Genomic DNA, 20500 nt, shown 5'->3' on the forward strand with positions numbered 1-20500 from the left:
GAGACAATGAGTGAAAAATGGTGCTAGAAGGATGTAGTGCTGCAAAACACCTCTTAGCAAAAAGTAAATGGAATCTCCTTAAGCCAAGATTGTGGGGGATGCTGCTAAAAACTGAAGATACTACTTCATCCTGGGGAAAAAAAAAATACTTGAAGGGAAGATAATGACCAAAAAGGAATGACATAAATACATGCACTTGGTTTGGGTCATTTGTCTGAAGCAACACTGACAGTCTATTCTTTTTGTATAACCTGGGTGTTTTAGAATAGTTGTGATAAAAGTAATTGTTGTTCCTTCATAAGAAATCTCTTGATTTCCAAGAGTTCCACTGAGCAGTCAGATTTCATAGTAGTTTTCCCATACCTCTGAATAATTAATTCCTGTTATGATCTAATATTATTTAAGTAGTGGAGATTGAGGCTGAAATGCTGATGATGCAGAGCTCTAACTTTTTAATTTCAAGTGTTTACCTAATAAAAGTAGCTAAACTCCCATACTCTGCTGAGTTCAAGCATCTGAAATTTGGGAGCTTCGTTCCTAAGGTTCTGTAAGCTATTTTTCTGCTGATTAGTGACTGCATCTAACTCATAGCACAATTGCCAGACCCTGTGTAAAGGACAAAGAAAAGATACTTGAGACAGGTGGGAAGAGCAGTACCTCACACTTGGTCAGTAAACTGTAAGAGAATTGAAAGCAGCAAGAGTTAAATCTGCAACCAAAGACTAAGAGCCTAAGTTGTTAATATAAGCTTAATATAGAAGGCTAGCATGTGAATTGACTGATTTAAACACCTCTATAGAAATAAAGATTTGATAGAGAGGAGACTTCCTTCTGTTGCATGCAAATGTACCAAGATCAGTGCTGGAAACTGAAGACAGGTTCAGGGTAGGAATAAGGTATGAATATTTCTAACGAAGGGTATAGATCTTTGAAACAGCTTACCTTTCTGTTTGGTAGACTTTCCTTGGCAAGAAATCGTATGACAAGGAAGGCTGCCTTTCCAAATGGACTATTTAAGTTCAGATAGGAGTTCAAGAAGTTCTTGTGGCATTGCAATACAGAGGAGGTTAGATTGAATGATAACTTTCAGTGTTATCTGCATTAAATTCTACTGTGTTGCATAGCTGTAATCATGTAATCTTATGCTATTTTTCTACAGCACTTTCATTTTATGCAAAAAATGAAGTGGGGGGACAGCAGAAGTAAGATTGGGAACCACCATGGATTTGGAGTCTCCTTGGTGATATGTTGGGGTTGTTTTAGTTGACACTGTATCTTAATTTTGCAACAGTTTGTAAGTGTTAAAGCTCAAACAAGTTGAGTAGCAATACAGTATCTCTATCTGTTACTTTTTTCTTATCTGTAGAATTACCTTTGTCCACTGATCTCTTGAATGGAATGACTAGAAGTCTTGAAACGTTTCTTCCAAATCCAATGATTAATAACAAGCTGATTTATTATTTCTATGATTTGCCTGAGCTGGAAAAAAATTTTAACATTTCATTCACTTGGTGAATCATATTAAACATCATTAGTAATCATATTAGCACAAATATTTCCTGCTAACAGGGTAGAAAACAACTCCTATATTGAGTAATTAATATGTACGCAAGCTACACTAGTGTCCACATAAGATGCTTATTCTGTCAAAATAACGAAGGAGATATTTTAACATGTAAAATTTCAGTTAAATCCCATTGTGCTTTGTTTTTCATCTACTCATTCAAAACAGGAGAGGGAGAATAGGGAAGAAGGAAGAAGAGACCAAAGCTATAGAAAGCATAGTTGCCAAATCCTCAGCTGTGCGATCAGCTTCTGACTCAAGTCCAGCCATTCCAGGTACCGTTTGCTTATATGGTACTGAAACTTAGAAACTCTTCTAAAGTTGTGACAAGCAGTTTTTATTTTAGCTATGCCCTTGCATCAGTCATTGCTACCTCAGATGCTTGCATTTGGGTTTTAAAAGCCTTTCTAGAGAGAAGCTTTACCTTGTTCTCTTGCTTGTATTTTTGTCAGTCTCTGACAGATAAATGTTCTAGTCTGACAATTCATTTTTTGGATGCTTATTCTGTGTACTTAAGTCTCTCATAGTCTTTTTCGACTATGGCTTACTAAGTCAAAGAACTGGCCTAACATGTCTGGGACTACTTTTCCTCATGTGATTGTTCATCTCATATTTGATCATCTTCTGTGTGTAGCAATCTCTTAAATGCGTTGCCTGTTCTGTTTTCAAAAGGTGTGAGATCAGAAAATGCCATATAGGCTGTTCATTCCTCTTCTGTGTAATTCCTACTGCTGCTTCTTCATCAAGTCACTCTGTCTTGTGCCATGATCTCCTGTGGTGCACTGCTGGAACAAGACTTAGAAAAACTCTCATCCTTCTGATCAGATTTCTCAAATTTCTTATATTGGTGCTTGGTTTACAGTATTTTAAAAAAAGGGGGGTGGATAAAACCAGAATCTCTCTGTGGAGTGTGTGTATCCATGGTGCTTTCTCAGGATCTTCTCCGCAGAAGGGATGCAGATATCAGGGTGTGCTAGGAGTGCTTTAGGTGTCTGCCGTTTCTCAGCTGCGAGGCTAACGCACGCCAGTACAGAGATCTGCACACTCACTGCTAGGCACCGCTAGTGTGTTTGTGGGGAAATCCCAAACTCAGAATAAACTCTGTGAAGAGTTTTATTGAACTTGAACTTTATTTTCAGCTTATGGCATGGTTGGCAACTTAAATTGCTTCTACAATAATTTATGTTGACAGACAAGAATGCTCATTTTCTCAGTACTACTTTTCGCAATATTCATTTTAATTGGCTAGGACTTAGACTGTCTTTTACCTGCAAATTGTTGTATTTCATATTGTTTCTTGCTTATCTAGAGTGAGCTGTTTCTGGTGTTTTTAAACAAATATATGCAAATAGTCAGAATAAAAGCATATTAACTTTGTAAAAAAAAAAAAAGTTGGTGGATTAGATGGTCTTAACTTTAGTCCATCTACATTTGCTTGCAAGTGTACTTCTAAAATATTTTCCCTTAAACATCTGTATAGTGTTAATACTCTTAACAAAACTAGCATGCTTTGCATTTAAAAAGCATTATTTATATCTAAATAATATAATTAATTGCTTCTGTGTTACTGTGTTCCAAAAGATTGTTATAGCTAGTAAACCTCACCTGCTCATAACTTCCCTCTGCACTCTCCCTCCACCCCCACTAAAGTCTGGTAGAAGAAAATAAATCTTTGTGCGTTTCTGGTTTCTAGTGAGTTTCATAACTTTAAACTGAATGGTCACAGGGTTAAACTAATGAGACTATATTTTTATTTCTTCAGTAAACAGCAAGAGGTGGGAAAAAGCTGGCTTAGCACTTCAGGAAACTGCATTTCCAGGTGCTCCATTAGGAGATCTTCTCTATTTTTCATTGTTGGCAGCCTGCACATCCTGCTTGAGTGTTTGTTACGTAAATTGTTTTATTGCATTACTGCAATTGTAGGCATAAATATCAGTTATCAGATTTTGATTCGGTGCATTAAGAATAGTAATTCAAGTTATTTCATTAAGTTTCTTTGAATTTAATTAGAATCTGACCTATGACATCTTAATACATGGGGTGTTGCTTGTCTACTAAAAGAAAACAAAAAAACATCTTAAGAGCTCTCTCTGTATGGAGCTTTGTGGTTTGTTGTCTGGCTGTGTAGAAAGCTACGTTTATGAGGCTGAGAAAACAGGTAGCACTAGAATGTACTGAATAGCTGTGCAAGATCCAAATTTTTCTTCTGAAGATGTTTATGCCGCACCGTTGCTCAGCAGTAGGATTGACAACCTAACTGAGAGCTTGGGACTGATTGTTGAAAAACTAAACCCATGCTTCTCCCTCTTCTGGAATTGCTGTCCTTTGGGAGATCAGGCCTGTAATCTCTGGTTCTGGTAGACCGGTTCTTTTGAAGTTCTCATCACTTCCTAATTGTGTTTTTGCTGCTGTTTTCATCTTCCTCATTTCAAGGACTCTTTTTCACTGTGGAAAATGAGAGCTGTGGGTATGATCCCCACAGGTAAAAGAGACTATGCTTTTGGACTAAACTCTTGTGATGTTTATACCTCTTGTTCAAAATAATGATCCTTACTGATTTTCCTCTTTGGGCAGCTCATGTCTTCCTCAATCTGAAATCCCTCAAGCACGAACTTACTGTGGGAAATGATGCTTTTGAATAAGGGAGTTGCCCTCTGTTTTTCCTGTGTATACCATTCACCAGGGTCCTGATAGCCTAGGACATCACCTGGCACTACTTTTTATGGACATAAGCTTGCTGGTTAGGAAAATTTCAATAAGATTTGGTGTGTAATCGCTAGACTTTTTCTGTTGTTTGTCAAGTGCTTCATAATAACCCCCCAAAAAGCTAGTATTATTCAATTTTGGAGTGCAGAATTTCAGGGGTACTCTTGGTTTCCACATCCTCTTGTGTCCTTTGCATTGAACAGATTCTTGTCTGTTAGTGGCGAATTGAACTAGATACCCCACAGGCTCTGTACCAGGGTTATCACAACTGATAATTTATACAAATATCCTTGCTGAGTCCTCTGCCTGACTGTCTCGGATCAGCTTACCAATTTGAGAGTATTTTATTGACTTTTAAGTTAAATGGCTTGAACTTATCTCTGTTGGATTTTGTCAAATATCTCAAGCTTGCAAGCCACCATTGTTCACAGCATGATCTTTCTGAGGAACTTTATGAAATATGAGAATTCTCATCTGAATCACTTCCAGATCAGGACCATGACCTTGCTAAGCCACTCAGCTCGAGTATTATGGAACTTCACTGTGCTTTTACCACTTCTGAAAGGATCTTTAAATCAAATTCTAATAGACAGTACTTTGTTACATATTAAAAGAGTATAAAGTTAGCAAGCCATTTTATTGTAGAGTTGCTTTGAGTGGCACAAAAGGTTCTTCTGATGTCTGAATGTGTAAAATCACCTGAGCAGAGCATTAAAACATGACCATAAACAATTCATTAATTCTTCAGTGTGCTTTGCCAGTGCTTCCTCTTTTGTATCTCGAGAGGTATGAGGCTGAACTCTGATCAGTTGCCACTTTGCCTTCGTGGGTATGTGGTGTAGCCTTTCTGATGACTTTGAGAGCTGGAGTCTGAGGATAAGAGAGGTAGCCTTTTACGGGTCCCGGAGTAGCCTGAGCCTAGCTCATCTGTTGGAACAATTTCCCTTTCTTTGAAATGTCCAGAGGTTTTTTCAGCCCTTGTTTTGGACTGACTCTTGTATTTTGCAAGCCTTCTAAAACTTCTGGGATATTCTTGTATCAAGTCTTCAGTGTAGAAACCACTAGAGTACAATTTTTGAGTTTAATGAAACCTTCAAGACCATTCCTTAAATTTTCTTGGATTTCCAGCTTAGCCAGTCTTTTGACCTTATTTTTTTCATCTAAATCCTGTCTTGTGCTGTCTACATAATGTCACCAAAATTAGGGGAGACATAACAGGATGGTCCCACATTTTCTACTGCTATCCAGCTGTTAAAACTGCTGAGCTAGGTAGGCAGATTCCAGTCAAGTAGTGGTTCACTTGACAAGTCAAGCGGCTTCCTGACTCTGCCTGTTTTAAGAGATCCACAGAACTGCTGCTTGGGGTTCAGTCTGCTTTAAATGGTGCTCCCCTTTTGGAGCTCCGAGATCTGTACCCAAGCTGGTAAAATAAGCCAGGCTCTATTGAGTTAAAATCCCTAGAATACCTTTCTGTGGCTAGGTGACTGCATGCAACAGGAGGGTGAGTCACATGGAGAAATACTTAAGAAAGAACTGGCAAGTACCTTTTACTAATTGAGGTTTATGAAGGTTCTGGTCTGCCTCAGTCCGGGTATTGCATACCTTCTTGCCTAAGAAATTTACTTAACTGGAGCGAAGCGAGTCAAACAGGTCAACTGCTTGCTACGGTGGAGTTCATGCATTCAATAGTGCATAAGAATTGTAGTATTATGTTTATGCAGGGTAGGTGGGTCTTAAAGAACAGCACAGCTAGACTGAATCTCCTTTTTGCTCATAGGTAACTAGCTTGGGTGGGCTTTCACAAGAAAAGTAAGATGCAACGTTGGCCAAGGTAGGAACGCTAGAACTTCAAGTTTCTGCATTAGTGTAGAAGTGCTAGTGCTGTTTAATTTCCATTATGCTCTGAAAAATTGCTGATCAATTCTAGGTGATTTCCAAACTGTTATTTTTTTTTTGTTTGTTTTAATATCCTACCAGCTAAATAGTTTGACAAAAAATAACCCCAAATCTTCTTTTAGAAAGTGTTAGGCAGCCTTACTTGTAAGTGGAGCTGGTAGCTGAGCTCCGAACTTTTTCTCCTCTGTCTCAACGAGAGAGAGGTAAATGAAGGAGAGAGGATACATGAACATCAATCTCAATTTGCTTGAATTACTTGGTAGAGAAGAATAGAAATCAATGTTCTTAATTAGGGAAGTTAATTGGATTATGTTGTAACTCTAGTGGAAATTTTGTATTGCACATGGGCAAAGAAGTGCATCTAGAGCTGTACTTTAGATGCTTGTCTTTGTTAAGACCAATCTTTCATTAGAATTCAGTATTTAGGGTGTAATTCAGTTGCCTAAAATAAGCATTTAGTAGTGTTTTGAATTCCCTATGGTACAGCATCTGGTCTCCAGCAGCTGCTCCGTAGGTCCTGTATCATATGTGCTAACTCTTCGCAAATCCCTCAGATACCTCAGGGCAACTGAGGTGCTACTAAACTTATGTTTAGGCAGCTGAATCTTATCCCCAGTTCGTACCTTTTTAAGAGGTAACTTTAGATATGAAGGGAGCCTTTGAAAAAGCAGACAGCAGATGAAAGCAGTGTAGTGGCAAGTTGCATATGGTTATTGGAAAATACACCGGCTGAAGCAATCACTGCGGTTCCCAAATGATTTGAAGAAAATAAGGACGCAGCCAGTGTTCATACTATTGATAGTTGTGAAATTAGTAAATTCATTAGGGTCATGTATTTCTGTTGTTTGTTTGTAAAAGTGATCTGAGTTAGACTAGCTTTGTTCTTTGGATTTATAAAGGTTGTCACAGCTTGGAGCTTTTCCTAAAAGTATGTCATCTTGACTTTCTGAAAGTTGTTGGTTTTCTTTCAGATTTTCTTGTTACTCATCTGTGTTCAATATGATCGAGATTAAAAAAAAAAAAAGGAAAGAAAAGAAAAAAAGAAAAGCAAGGTGGTGCTTTTTAGCATACAGCAGCAATTTTATGAGCAATAAGATTGCAAACCATGCATTTCAATAGGTGATACGCAGAACCGTTGCTCTCTCTCCAAAATGCTCCCCTCGTTCAGTTACCGGAGTATGAATGCCTTTAATGTATTTACCCCTTACAGTGCCTCTGAGATAGGAAGACGCCTTTGTTCCCACTTAATTCTTGGGTGTCTGAGATACAGCTGCTTTGGTGTCCTGCCTGGAATCACAAAGGAAGTCTGTGGTGAAGAAGAGAGTGAATACCTGGTCTCTGGAGACTGGAGAAAATTCCTTGTTCCTTCTTCTTTATCTTTTAACTTGTCTTTTCCTGCGCCCAGTAGAGTATTCAGTTAATACCTTGTACTGTCAGCATTTGATTCCCAAACCAATTGATTTTTTTTCTCCTTTTGGAGGTCTAGTGAATGTATGGGCATAATGAACCAGTCTGTCTGCTTTTCCTCAATAGTGAGACTTCTTTGTGTCTAGTGTGCATGTGAGAGAGCTTGGGGTTTTGCTTACTTGAATAAGCTGGGGCATAATGGAAGCCCAGAAGCTGTGGGGTATTTAACCGTGGACTGTGGAAACTGTGCCTTGAAGCAATATTCAGTCCTGTAGGTGGAGCATGGAGATGTGAAAGACTACTTGATAAGCCTTCATGGAAATAGTAAATTCTATAGTTTAAGCCCTCAGTACCTCAGCATAATTTACCAGGGTTTGTTTTTCTTTCTGGATTTACAGAGATATGAAAAATGCTGTAATTGGAAACAACAAACAAAAAGCCAACTTGATTGTTTTGGGAGCAGTTCCAAGGTATGTCCTTTGCTACTCTCCTTTTCACTGATTCACTACAGATCTGGAATAACGATCCATAGATCACAGGCACTTTTTTGTTTTATCTTTGACAATTATAGTTTACTGCATACTTTCTTTAATGTAACTGAGAGACTTGAAATATCTGTTAAACTCATATATTACAGAACAGGCTGGTGAGCAATGCTTTTAATTTGGAATTTCATGGAATTCTCTAAAGTAGTCTTGGTGATTTTTATTAAACTTAATGAGCCCAGGAATGAAATCTATTTTTCAACATTGCCAATATTAATGATGGATGGAAGTGCTTGTATCTTAATCCTATTCTCTAGCCAATTACCTGGTGAGTTCACATGTGCAAATGTTTAAGGTTATGTTAAAAGTTTAATTTGAAAATAATAATAAACATCTGAGATAATTTGCTTCTCTTCTCCACCTGCTTCAGAAGATAAAAATCATTGGTCATACTTTATTGCTGAATTACTCCTTCAGCTAATGTTAATATTTCCTGGATCCTGGTTCTACTAGTACAAATTCTACAGGTAACTATAGCTACTGGATTGCTTACTAAAGCTTTCATTTCACCCCTCTTCTGCAGTTTCCTTTCAGCCACAGTTCGCAGTAAGGGAGAAAGTAAAACATTGAACATTACTTGTATTAGCAGTATGGGACCCTTCTCTGATCCTTTTGCTTACATGGCAACTTGGTCCCAAATTGTCCTGCCTGAGGGCAGCTTCTACTGGCTTGTCAAGAAACGCGTTTTGTTTGCAGGCTATATCTTCTTTTCATTGGTAGCCTGAGCTCTCTGTCAAGGCTAATCTCCTAATTTCCCTAGGGATTAGCTGGGGACAGGAGAAACCCTTCAAAATCGGATGGATTATCTTCTCTTCTGACCAAATGTAAGCAGGACAAAGAGAAGACCTCAGTAAAGACTGAAAGATTGAAGTGGACATTTGCTGAATTTCATGCAAAATTTAAGTTTTTTTTTTTTTTTTTTTTGTAGGAGGCCACAAGGGATTCCTGTGACTCCCATTGATCCTTGTGATTCACATTTTGAAAGTGCCAGAGAATCTCTAACTTCCAAAACTTGATGCTACTTTTTCTGAAATTCTGTAGAACTCTATGTTCCTTCATTCTTCCTGCTTTCTGCTGTTACTTGTTCTGTGCCCAGTTGTGAGAATTCCCTTTTTTCCCCCCTGCTGTCAATACCTTCTGGCTGTCTGAGTAAATTATACGACTAGCCCATAACTGCAAAGAAATCAGTGCATGGGGGGAAATCTTGAAAGGGAAATGCTCGTGCTTGCCCTCGATATAAGTTATCCCCAATGCTTTTCAGACCAGATGTAGGTAAATTGACTGGGATATTGTAAGAAAAGACAATTCTCACTGACTAAATCTTAAATAGCATCATATGCCCATTGGTGCTTTTGTGGATGCTGTAGAATTTCATCAGAATTCCTGCAAATGGACTTCAATATAACTGATCTGTAATCTATTTGAAAACTTCTCTTGTTCTCTAGCAAGCTCGTGGGAATTATGTGGCTTTCTGGACATACCTTCTACTTCATGAAATGGCCCCTGAAACCTCAGGAGTACAGGAAACTTTGTAATTTCATTTTGCAGTGTCAAACCTTTCCCCCCGTAAGAACAAAAGTAAGCATCCTCTGTTTTGAGTGTACTTAGCAAAGTATGTTTTAATGCCACGAGATCAAGTTTGTCCAGGCTGAGTTAAAAACAAAAGAAAAAGCCAGCTTTGCCTAAAAATTGTTCATTTCTTGTACTGTCCTTCAATTGTTATAACTTTCTTTATTCTTCTACCCTACGTAAATGCCAGCAGAGCCTAAGGAAGTTTGTGGCAGTTGTTGGAGTGCTCCTCCTTAACGATTTTACAAAAACGAGTACCTCAGCTTGTGTGCCCATCAGCATGTCGGGCACCTCTTTGGGATCGTAATTCTCTGTTAAAGTTTTTTGTCATCTGTTTTTGTCTCCTTACTTCACAGAAAGTAAGTTTAAATCCCAATTTTCAAATGTGTGGGGTTTTTTTTTTTTTTTTTTTTTTTTTTTTTTTTTTTTGCAAGTTATCTTGATGCTGCGTTTGGCTTCCAGTGAAGCAGTAGTCACTTGGTAGCACTGAGCCTGTAGTGTGTGCTGGCCCCCATTATATCAACGGCAATCAAAGCCCATTTCTGGTGGAGTTAAAAGGCTGGGCAAGGAAGTTAGTTTCCAGCGTAATCCAGGCTGATAATCCGTCCCCATATTCATTGCCACTTTAATGAAACTTGAGGCATAGGGAAACTAAAGAGGTGCTCTGAAGTGGGTTAACAGGGCCATCCAAATCTCTTGCTGTTCTTTGACCTACCTTTGGAAGCTGAGTAGTCTTTCCCTCTCGCCTCTGTGGCAGGTTATGGCTTTCCTAATATACTTGCCCACAAACTAAATAGCAGCTACATTTAAGGCCACTGAATTAATGAATAGGTTAGGGTACTGTTGTAGGTGGAAGATCTCACTCTCAAGCTGTGTCTGAATTCCACAGTAAAGAATCTAAGCTCTGTGGCATACAGAGATGGGTTTGGGTAAAACATTCAAAGAAATGATCGCAAAAATAGGTTGTTTTGATGTCCAGAGATTTGCAAATCTCAGTTCTCTTCACTGTACTGCAGAAGATCATGTGCATTTTTTTTGTTTTGACTTACAGGAAATGGACAGTAAAACTCTCTTACCCTGAAAGATAAGATATTCAGTGATTTGGAATCTAATTAATAACTGGACCTTCCAAGTCGGTGATACGTTTTCTCCTCTTCTTTCTTCTGCTAGGTGGCGGAGGGAAGAGAAGGTAGTACTACATTTGAGTCATGATTGTAGCTGTGTCTTCCAGCACCTTTTAGCTATATATTGAAGCCCTGGCCTATACTATTTTTGTTGAAAGTATTATCTGAATCAAATTATTGTTTATTTAATCATTACTGAAAGTTTAATATTTAAAATATATTAAACTTCAGAGCCAGTTCCTAAGTTCAGTCATTCCCTTAGAGAAGACAGAATTTTTAAAGTCAAATCTTAAACCTAATCATTCTGAAATGATAATGAAAACACTAAATAGTTCTCTTCACATACCAAAAATGATCTAATTTCCAGCTCGCTGTTGCTCTCCAGAGTCTTGTGGTGGAAAGCACTTGCTTGGAGCTGTAATATGGTAGTATACTTTTTTCAGAAGCTAAAGGTCTATCTCTAGGTAGGTCCACCTCAAATAACTTCATACAGTTCTTCTTAACCTTTCCCTAACCCATTTATTCAGGATTCTAGTGAAATGTTGATTTTTAAAATTTCTTTGGGGGACATTTATATGTTGTCTGGACAGCTAATGATTTTTTATCCATTCCACTAATTTAAATTTGTGAGCTCTGCAAAGAACATTGTTAGATTGTCTGTGGAAGTGATAACTAGTAAGCACTCATTGGGTTTATAACTCTTTTCTAGGGCTGTGAACACACCAATATAGACAGACACGTATGACATTTTGTTCAACTTATTGCTAAATAATAATCAAGGTCCATCAGCTTAGGCAATGTTCTTCTGGGGTTTGCAAAAACTAAGACTGCTTCTTTTGATAATTGTGTAACTTAGTAAAATATATTTAACAATTTTAAAAATCGTTACATCCCAAAGTCTGTAAGCAAAGAAATGTAAGCAAAGTATCTGGAATATGATTTTGTATGTGGTAGGAGCTGGCAAATGCTGGAAAATTAGAATTGAACTGATAAATTTAAGTACAGAAAATCATAAATCTGTGATAGCATTTGACGCATTTAAGAGATCATTCCTCCTCGCCCCCAGTTTCAACATTTAAAATAAAATTCAGGCAGGATGCTTTTGCATGGTTCACACGAGTATCTTGATCAGTTCTTTAAAAGCATGTTGTTAGAAATCTGTAGGTGACCCACGACCGTGAGAACACCCTCTGCATCTCGAGTACTTCTGTCCTGGGATGCCAAGCATGGTGAGAGCAGTCACACAGCAGCGTAGCGAGAGAAGGTTCTGTGGCTCACCGCTTGCCTCGGAGTTGCTCAGAAAATGTCAGATAATGTTTCAAGTCAGGTAGTTTACTGTTTGAGTGGAAGATCAACAGCAAACTTAGTATGCATAGATATGTAGGGATAAGATTTGTGCATACAGCAACTATTATTTTAGTTTAGCATCAACAAAGTGTCCGTTAGCATCCTAGACAGCTTGGCCTCACGGCTGGAACAGAGCAACCTGCTTGCGTTGACACTGCTTTGAGCAGGGCGTTGAACCAGATGATCTCCAGAAGTTTCTTCCAACCTCAACTGTTCTGTTATTGTGCAATATGATTTCATGTTGAACTGCCTCTTATATTTGTTCTTTCCTTGGGGTTATCCTTGAATTCAGGTGCTCACTCTAGGAGTTGTTCTAATTGTTTTTTCTAATAACGTGATTCCTAAAGAGCTGGCCATCCCTTAATTTTAGGAATGCCAATGTCTGCTTGACAGAAGCATCTGCTGCCCAGACAGGACATGTTAGCACTTGCCAGAGTATTCAGCTCTAAACCTATCATTAGCTAATATAAGGAAACATTCTCTCCTGAGTGATGCATATAGCTTCAGTAGAAGTCTTAATTCCTTAATTCACAATTTTAGATGCTGAAATTATAAATGAAATAGGCATTTGTGCAAATATATGTTGTGTTTGGTGGTTCTTCACACAGATCTCTTTAATTATTGGCTTATTCGGATTAGGCACAGAAGTATTGAACAGTGTACTATCCCAAAATGATTTTAGATGGAGGTTCTCTACACCATTTTTTGAGGTATGCTGTGACCCATGAACCCAATACTGCTAAATTTTGGTAAAGAAGGGAAAGCACAGCTTTATTACACAGCAAAGAGGTTTAGAAATTAACTTGCATAGTTCTGACATAACTTTTTCTTCTATACAGCTAAGGCAGTAAAACCATTGAACTACTTCAGAGAACAAACTTAACCTTCAGTTTTCAGTATAGCCTAAGGTTGGATTGCCAGGGGGATTTTAGAGTTTTGATTTAGGCAAGTAGGTTTAACAATGTTGGCAGCTAATTTTTAAAAATATTTTCTAGTTTCTAATCTTAAATTAGCCATGGGGCGGGGGGGGGGGGGAGTTCTTTCACTGGAAAAGTTCTGGTATTATAAAGTGGAAAGAACAAATGAATGGTGGAAAATGGTAGAGGGAATAATTAAACTTTTTTTGGTGAATAGTATCATGCTGTTGACTACTTTTTTGTGTCTGACAGTTTTTTTTCTCAAATTCTTTGATAAAGAATTACAAAAAAAGAAAAAGAAAGTAAAATCCTTGTTAGTTGGAGAGTGTGTTCTTTGCCAAATGATGAAGAATGTTGCAGGATTGCTAGTTCTCATTAATATTATCCATATTAACATGCAATACATTTGCAAAGCTGTGAAGAAATGCATCTTTGGGGGATTTCTGGATTTTTTTTTCCTTCCCACTTTGAGCAGCCAGTTACTTTCAGGAGATGGAAGAGGGAGGAGAAATCTCAGCAGTGAAGATTTACTCCATTTATGGAAAAGAGACACTGCGTCTCCTTCTCACCTATTTTGTTATGCAGCACCATTTGTTTAAGAACAAACAAACAAAAAAACCCCCACAAAACCCTGAACTCTTCTTGTGTGTGAGGGCATGCTGTGTACCTGCAAGTCTCTTCTGAAGACCTAGGAAGAAAGATTACCAGTTGGAGGCCTAGAAAAAGACTAACTCCAGAAATGTTAGTGAAACAACAGATTTGAACGTGGCAATATTAATATTTTTTGAGTGATAAATTAGACCTTCATACACCAGATAACCAGATTAATATGTCTAATAGGATCTTTGTTTCTAGCAGGAATGAACAGAGTTAAGAACTCAAGCTGAGGAAGAAAAGATGAAATTTTAGAAATTTAAATACTTTTAAGCTCCTAAATTTAGCTCCTGAGCTAAATAACTTGAGCTCAAAAAAAAAAAAAAAAAAAAGGCTGATTTAAGTGTAATGTGCATATTTTTTTTTGGAAGAGAGACCTGGTTTGGTTAGTGATGCACAAAATATTTATGATCCTTTATCTTGTTACATCGTTTATAAAGTAATTTATGGCGAGAGCATGTCTAAAGCTAGGAAATACTAACATCTACTCAAGTACTGATCTCCAGTTTGCAATCCAATGTTGATACCTCTTAAAGTTGCCTTGGTTTAGTGGGGAACCATTTGGATACCTGACGTAAAAGTGATTTGTATCAGGAAGTGTGCGCAGAGTTGGCGTTGAGGGTTTTTTGTTGGCTGCTTCCTTAGAGAAGGGCTGCTAACAGGGCTACAGGAGGAGTCTCTTCCTCAGCACGCAGCGTTTGCTGTCCTTCTCCCGCGTGTTGACCTGCAGCAACTTGACAAGAAGCATTTTGCTATCCGCTGTGGTTCCTTAAGCATTTTGGACTGCCTGCAATACTGCTTCATGTGAATCTGCTGCGTCTGTAGAGGTGTGTAATTAGGAGGCAAATGTCATAAGTTGCACCTTATTAATTTTTTTACGAGAGCTAGGAGACGCATAAAGCATATTTAGAGGTACATCGCTGCATGATTGCATTTTTCCAATTTGCAGTCCTGGTTTAGCTAACAAACGTGTGTGATTTTAGCCGTCTGCTTTGCTCCACGCTGGAACTGCTTAGCAGGCCGTTACGGTGCTGGGGGTCCAGAGAACGTGCCAGCCCCTTGTCGCCCTGATTCTGCCTCCAGTTTGAACATAGCCTACTGAGGTGATGGCCTGGGTTCAAATGGGCCTTTGTGCTTCCTGCATGTGTCCTGGGCTTCTCTTTCTTATTTTTTGCTGGCATTTTTCTTCTCTGAAATTGTGGAATAGCCTTGCCCCTATTTCCTCAGCGCTGAGTTGCAACTTTTTTTTCCCCCTCATCCTTTGTGCAAAAACCCCTTGGTCAATGAAAGCGCAGGTTTTGTGTCTTGCATCTCCTTCCTCTTTTGCCTGGGGAATGGGACTTGATTGTACTAATGAAAGTGTCTTTGGAGGCTTTGACCCTGGCAGGATATCTGAGGGGGCAGCTGTGAAAGCTGAGCTGGCCTAACAGGTCCCGGCCACTGAAAGAGTTTTTCACCAGAACCAACCCTCTGTGCTTCTGCTCACGTCCTACGTCCGCTTCTCTTGCATTGCTGTTCGTGCCACTGCGCAGGAAGCTGCTTCAGCTCGCTAATCGCAGGAAAACTACCCTTCACGAAAAGCAGGTATCGTTTCGTTGAGCGATGGATGAGCGTGGGCATGGGAGAGAGCAAGGCTGCCCCATGGCAGTAACGTACTGTGTATCTGCACTTTTCGGGGCTGGAGGCATGCTATGGGTGGCAGTCTGAGTCTCCCCTAACAAAGCTCTCAAAAAAGAGGCAAGATAGCAACTTTCAGGTGCTCTAACGGTCGGCGATCCTGCCTTGGAGCAAGGGCAGTGAGCAGGCGATCCCCCGGCGCTCCCGGCAGCCCGGCTGTGCTGAAGCTGTAAGGTGTTCGGATCAACCCGCGCCGTGTGAGCGCTGGTGGTAGTGGTAATATTAAGTGTACTAAGCATCAGTCCGGCACATTTTTTACAACGTTCATGAGCTCTGGTGTGTTACCAGGTTTTTTCCAAGACTCGAGCAGTACGTTGGCTGTATTATTACTAGGTCTGTTCGGTACATTAATAAGGGGTTTTGTCCGATCTTCTTGGACACCCTTACAAGAGCAACTGTTGTTTCCAGTTTGCTTCCTCTGTTCTTGGTTGTGTGTTGTGCTGAAGGTTCGTGTGTTACGCGCCCCATGTGGAGGACTCGGGGTGGGAACTGTGCCCAGTGCTAGCGATTCGTGCGCGGGGGGAAGGAGCTTCAGCCGTGATGCTGGTATTTGCAAAGCTGCCCTCTGCTCAGGGTGGTGAAAGGGGTGGAGAGCAGAGGCCCCAGCAGGGTTCCTAGTGATGTCCTTGCTTTCTTCTTCAGAGCAATTCGGGAATCAGGGCCTGCCTAAATAATTGCATTCTCCCTGTGAAACATGGAGGATTATGTGTTACTGGAACTAGGTATTCTGCTAACCCTGCTTTGATGCACGCGTGAGTCAAGGCGAATTTTCATACTCAGCAGAACTGTATTAGAGCAACTTTTGTTTAAAGGCTGTACCGCCTCCTGTCTCTGAAGCACAGCAACAAAATGTGTAAATGTGGGATGTACCTCCCATGCCACCCTTTGAGTTGTGCTTTTAATTGAAACTGTAAGTTCCAATTTAAAAAAGCCATGCAGAAGATAGCTTTATGATATTTCAAAGTATCTATTCCTAAGGAACTGCGAGAGTCACAAGCTGTAAAGAGTATTCAGAAACATATTCTTGAGAGCATTTTTCACATGGAAGACCTGCAGATACCGGGCAAAGCAGTAAAGCGTTTAAAGCAAGCCTGGAGGTGGCACTCGCTTATATAATGCCTATTAACATGATTTTTATAAAACAAAAAAAGCTTGTTTTATCACATAAAGATTGTATTGCTTTGATAAAAGCAACTGACTTAGTCCTGTAAAATATTTGAGCTTGTGCTGTACATTAAAAACAATATTAGATTGAATTGATGTAATTTGCTCTGCAAGTTAAAAAGTTTCAAGTTTCCTTAGTATAAATTTGCCTGTACAGGGCTTCAAGAGTTGTGTATTGAGCTCCCATTTTCTAACATTAAAATGATAAAACAACTGTAGGGAAAGGACGGAGTTATTTTTTTGATAAATGGCTTGTAGAGTGATCTTAGGAGAGAGAGAGGAGAAGAAGAAGAGAGAAGAAAAAAAGAAAGAAAAAAAAAAGGAGCCGCAGAGTAAACTTGGCTCAGGCAAACTGCAGGTTTGAAGCGCTAATGCCCTTGAACATAAGCTTTTTATCTTGAAACTAAGAGGAGAGCTCATGTTATAGCAACTGGCATTTGTTTTAGAATAACTTGGGATATTCTTGTACCTGAACGATAGTAGAGAACTGGTACCATCTTGGGATAAGAACTGAGAAGAGATTTAGCTGCCCACCTTAAGTGGCACAAAAAGGTGAATTAGAAAAGCCATGCCTGGGCATAGAGTAGCAAGAATCATTTTTAAAATGCAAGAGATGATTAATGAGAGGAGTGAGAATAACTTGATTCTGGTCCTCATTTATGCTCGCGTGAGTGCTGTTTGCTATGTGACGTTTTCAGAAGCTGTGTCTTTTCTTTGTAGTGTTTCGGCTTGGTAGTGGTCTTAGCGCAGGCTACTAGTGTTCAAGTTTGTGAATTAACATGTCACTTCCAGAAGGGAGATGGTGACATCTCGGTTTAGGCTACATGTGCATTTTAAGGGTATAACTTAAACTGTAAATGTTTTTTGCAGGTTTACATTGGTTATCGATCAGGAATTTTAAAATCAAACAGCAGTTTAAATTTGGCTAATATGCTAGGTAAGAGAATAAGAGGAGGATCCTTGAAATCTGTGCTTTATTTCGTGATGCTTAAAGCTTATTTATTGTTTTAAGGGATAGAATAACAAAACTAGAATAACCTTCCTGAATCTGATTTTTTTTTCAGAAGTAAGATTGAGACATCAGAATATCAGACAACAGAATAATTGATGAAGAAGGCTATCAGTCTATTTTAGTCTGGAAAAGAGAAGACTGAGGGAGCATCTAATTGCAATCTCCTGTTTCCTAAAGGTGGTGGTGGTGGGGTCATAAGGAAGATGGAAGCAAGCTCTTTTCAGAGGTGTGTGGTGAAAGGACAACAGGTCACAGGCACAAGTTGCAACAAGAAGATTTCCTACTGAGCATGAGGAAGAAATTCTTCCCTATGCAAGTGGTGTAGTCCTGGGTCGGGTACCCAGAGAGGCTGTGAAGCCTCCGTCCTTGGAGGTGTTCAGAGTTCAGCTGGACAAGGCCCTGAGTGACTTGACCTAACTTGGAATGTAGCTGGGCTGACAATTTCCTTACTGGTTGAGGGTTTTTTTAGAGGTTGTTTTCACTATTAATTTCTTTGACTAAAGTCATAAAAATTGCTCGTGCTTTTGAGTCATTATGTGTAAGAATCTAAAAATATTTAATTGCATTTGTCACTTCAGACATTTTACTGAAGTTATTTTATGTACTTTTAGAATTGCTACTTAGTCTTCTTCTTGGAAAAAATCTGTGGTCAGTGATTATTTTCTGTTATGCAGTTTGAAAAGTATTACTGGTTCGGGTTTACAAGGTGAATATGCAGTTCTTAGGCCTATAATAGTGTTTCAAAAGATAGCAGTAAACTTATATTTCAACATAACATTCAGACTTGTCAGTCTGACTTTGCATTCAGATGTAGTAGATGTGGCTGCTGTCTAGGCAATGAAGAGGACATGTTATAGCCGTGAAAGTGTAGTGGCTTTGATATTTTTCTGACTGGGACGTGGTGTTGGCTTCGGGATGTGCTGTGACAATAGCTGCCAGTTTCTGGCCTCTTGGAGGAAGGAGAAGCACCTGGATATGCATTCTGCTAGTTGCTGCCAGTGCTCCATGGTGTTTTTTCACTTGGAAAGCTGTGCTTTTGTTGTATTTTTTGTTTTTAATATTTTGTATGTTGTTCTACCTTGTTTCATCTATTCTTGTAATTTAATTCAGTGCAGAATTTGGGGCTGATGCTCCCTGGGACTTTTCACGTGTTCAGATGTGAACCTCTACAAATGCATTAATTATTCAGTATTGTGCAAGCAAAGAGTAAATATCGTGTCTTAGTAACACCTTCCTCTGTATATACATTACGTGTGATTTCATGGCATTGTTATCAGGCCTGCTTGCAATGGTCTGGAAGACAAGTGTCTTCCAAGGTCAAATAAGTAGTTGTGATAATTCCAGCAAGCAATGCATCCATCTATTTATTGGAGATTATCCGAATTAAGATTAGCTGAATATTTATGATTAAAGCTCTTATCTATTTATGTACCTTTGTACGTATCAGTGTTTAACCTTTGAACAGGTTATAGCCAATTGTACAATTTTTAAGCTTTGCTTTCCTTATTCATTGCAGTAGCCTTACAATGCTGGCTGACTTGCAGGTAGGAGCAAAAATCTCATCTTTAGTGTTTTTATCTTATGGGGTATTTTGTGAAGGGGGTCCAAGCAATCTGTAACTGAGATGGAGCAATGATAGATCATCAAGTGGGATGAGATGACTCTTCGGCTTCTGAGCGAAGACAGAATAATCATGAGCATTTGTGGAAGCCAGGCATCTGCAAGGATAATATTAAGAAGGTACCGAAGTGACACTTCACCAGAAATAGTCTAGGTTGTAAACAGTTACTTGAAATAAAAGATCTCAAAATACAAGGTACTGTACTTTGAACAGTTACCCTGAGGTGTATTTTTGCCCTGCCTGATTATGGGGCTTGATGAAGTCCTGAAAATGTTCTGTTTTTTATTATTAACAGCTGAGTTTCACCGTCCCTCTTCTTAGGTATGTTGAGAACTTCAGAGATTTTTGTGACTGTTTTCAAGTGGGATTGCTGGGATAGCAGCCTAGCATCCAAAAAAAATCAAGCCTAACATCTTTTCAAGGATGAACTTTAGCTTGATCCATTTGTACTTTACTGAAGAAGCTCCTGCTTTGTGTCCCTTCTTGCTTGGTCTAGAAGGCAGAGAACAAAAGCAGCTCTCTATAGATAAGTAATGGTAATGGAAGATTATTCTGTCCCATTACATTTGGAAATGCTTTTTTTCTTTCCGATAATTTTGCTTAACACTGATTGTATTTTGCTTCCTTTGTAGTCTTTTAGAAACAGCACTAATCTTCACCTTGAACATAGTGCAGCTGACACTTCAAAGAAGACACTAGCAGAATTTATAGCTTTAGAAATATGTAATTTAATTGCCTTAAGTATATTTTTAATTCTTTTCCAGAAGCAGATCATGTAGTACAATTAGTCTTGATTTTTGCACAAGTGATGTGTGAAGTATGCTTTTGTGGAACAACTAGTAGTACAAGCCTTTTTTTTTTAATATACCCTGTTCCATCAACATTAAAGGGGCCTGCAGTAAAGTAAAAGGCCGGTGGCAGGTTGGCTCCAGTGAGCTACGTGGACAGTCTGGACCAGAATACCTCAGCAGAAGTGACTGTGAGGTGGTTACTGTAAGAAATGAGATGGTTTACATAAATTGAAGGATAATATATATATGTGACCATGTGATATAAATGAGTGGGGAATAGATTTGTATTAGAAGTTAATTTCTAAACATCAGAGGAGTGAAGTTCTAAAATGGCCTTTCAGATGAAACAGTAGGGAGAAGAAACCTATGAGCCCTTATACCTGATACATTTGTGGAAGGAGTGGTTTAAGAGAATGGAGATTATTCTGAAAAGCTGCACTAGTCAACATGCTGATCCTTTGAAGACTAAGGAAGTTGAAAGGAGGGATGATGACCATTCGTTTTGT

At 39.0% G+C, this 20500-nt stretch overlaps 1 protein-coding gene across 9 annotated transcripts in view; it reads left to right on the plus strand.

Moving 5' to 3' along the window:
* The window catches only part of ARMC8 (armadillo repeat containing 8), a 67194-nt gene that overhangs the window by 8604 nt on the left and 38090 nt on the right, over window positions 1-20500 (plus strand). For 5 of the 9 annotated variants that reach the window (XM_062582646.1, XM_062582647.1, XM_062582648.1 and 2 more), the window contains one exon: window positions 7972-8043. The exons of 1 other annotated variant lie outside the window; for it this stretch is intronic. In XM_062582646.1, coding sequence (XP_062438630.1) covers window positions 7972-8043 — 72 coding nt within the window. Of the gene's footprint in view, window positions 1-7971; window positions 8044-8878; window positions 8943-9046; window positions 9697-17785; window positions 17809-20500 lie in introns of those variants that run through there. 3 more of the 9 variants (XM_062582653.1, XM_062582654.1, XM_062582652.1) reach the window with 3 other exon arrangements.

Source organism: Rhea pennata, chromosome 9 (genome assembly GCF_028389875.1).
Source record: "Rhea pennata isolate bPtePen1 chromosome 9, bPtePen1.pri, whole genome shotgun sequence".
Lineage (NCBI taxonomy): Eukaryota > Metazoa > Chordata > Aves > Rheiformes > Rheidae > Rhea > Rhea pennata.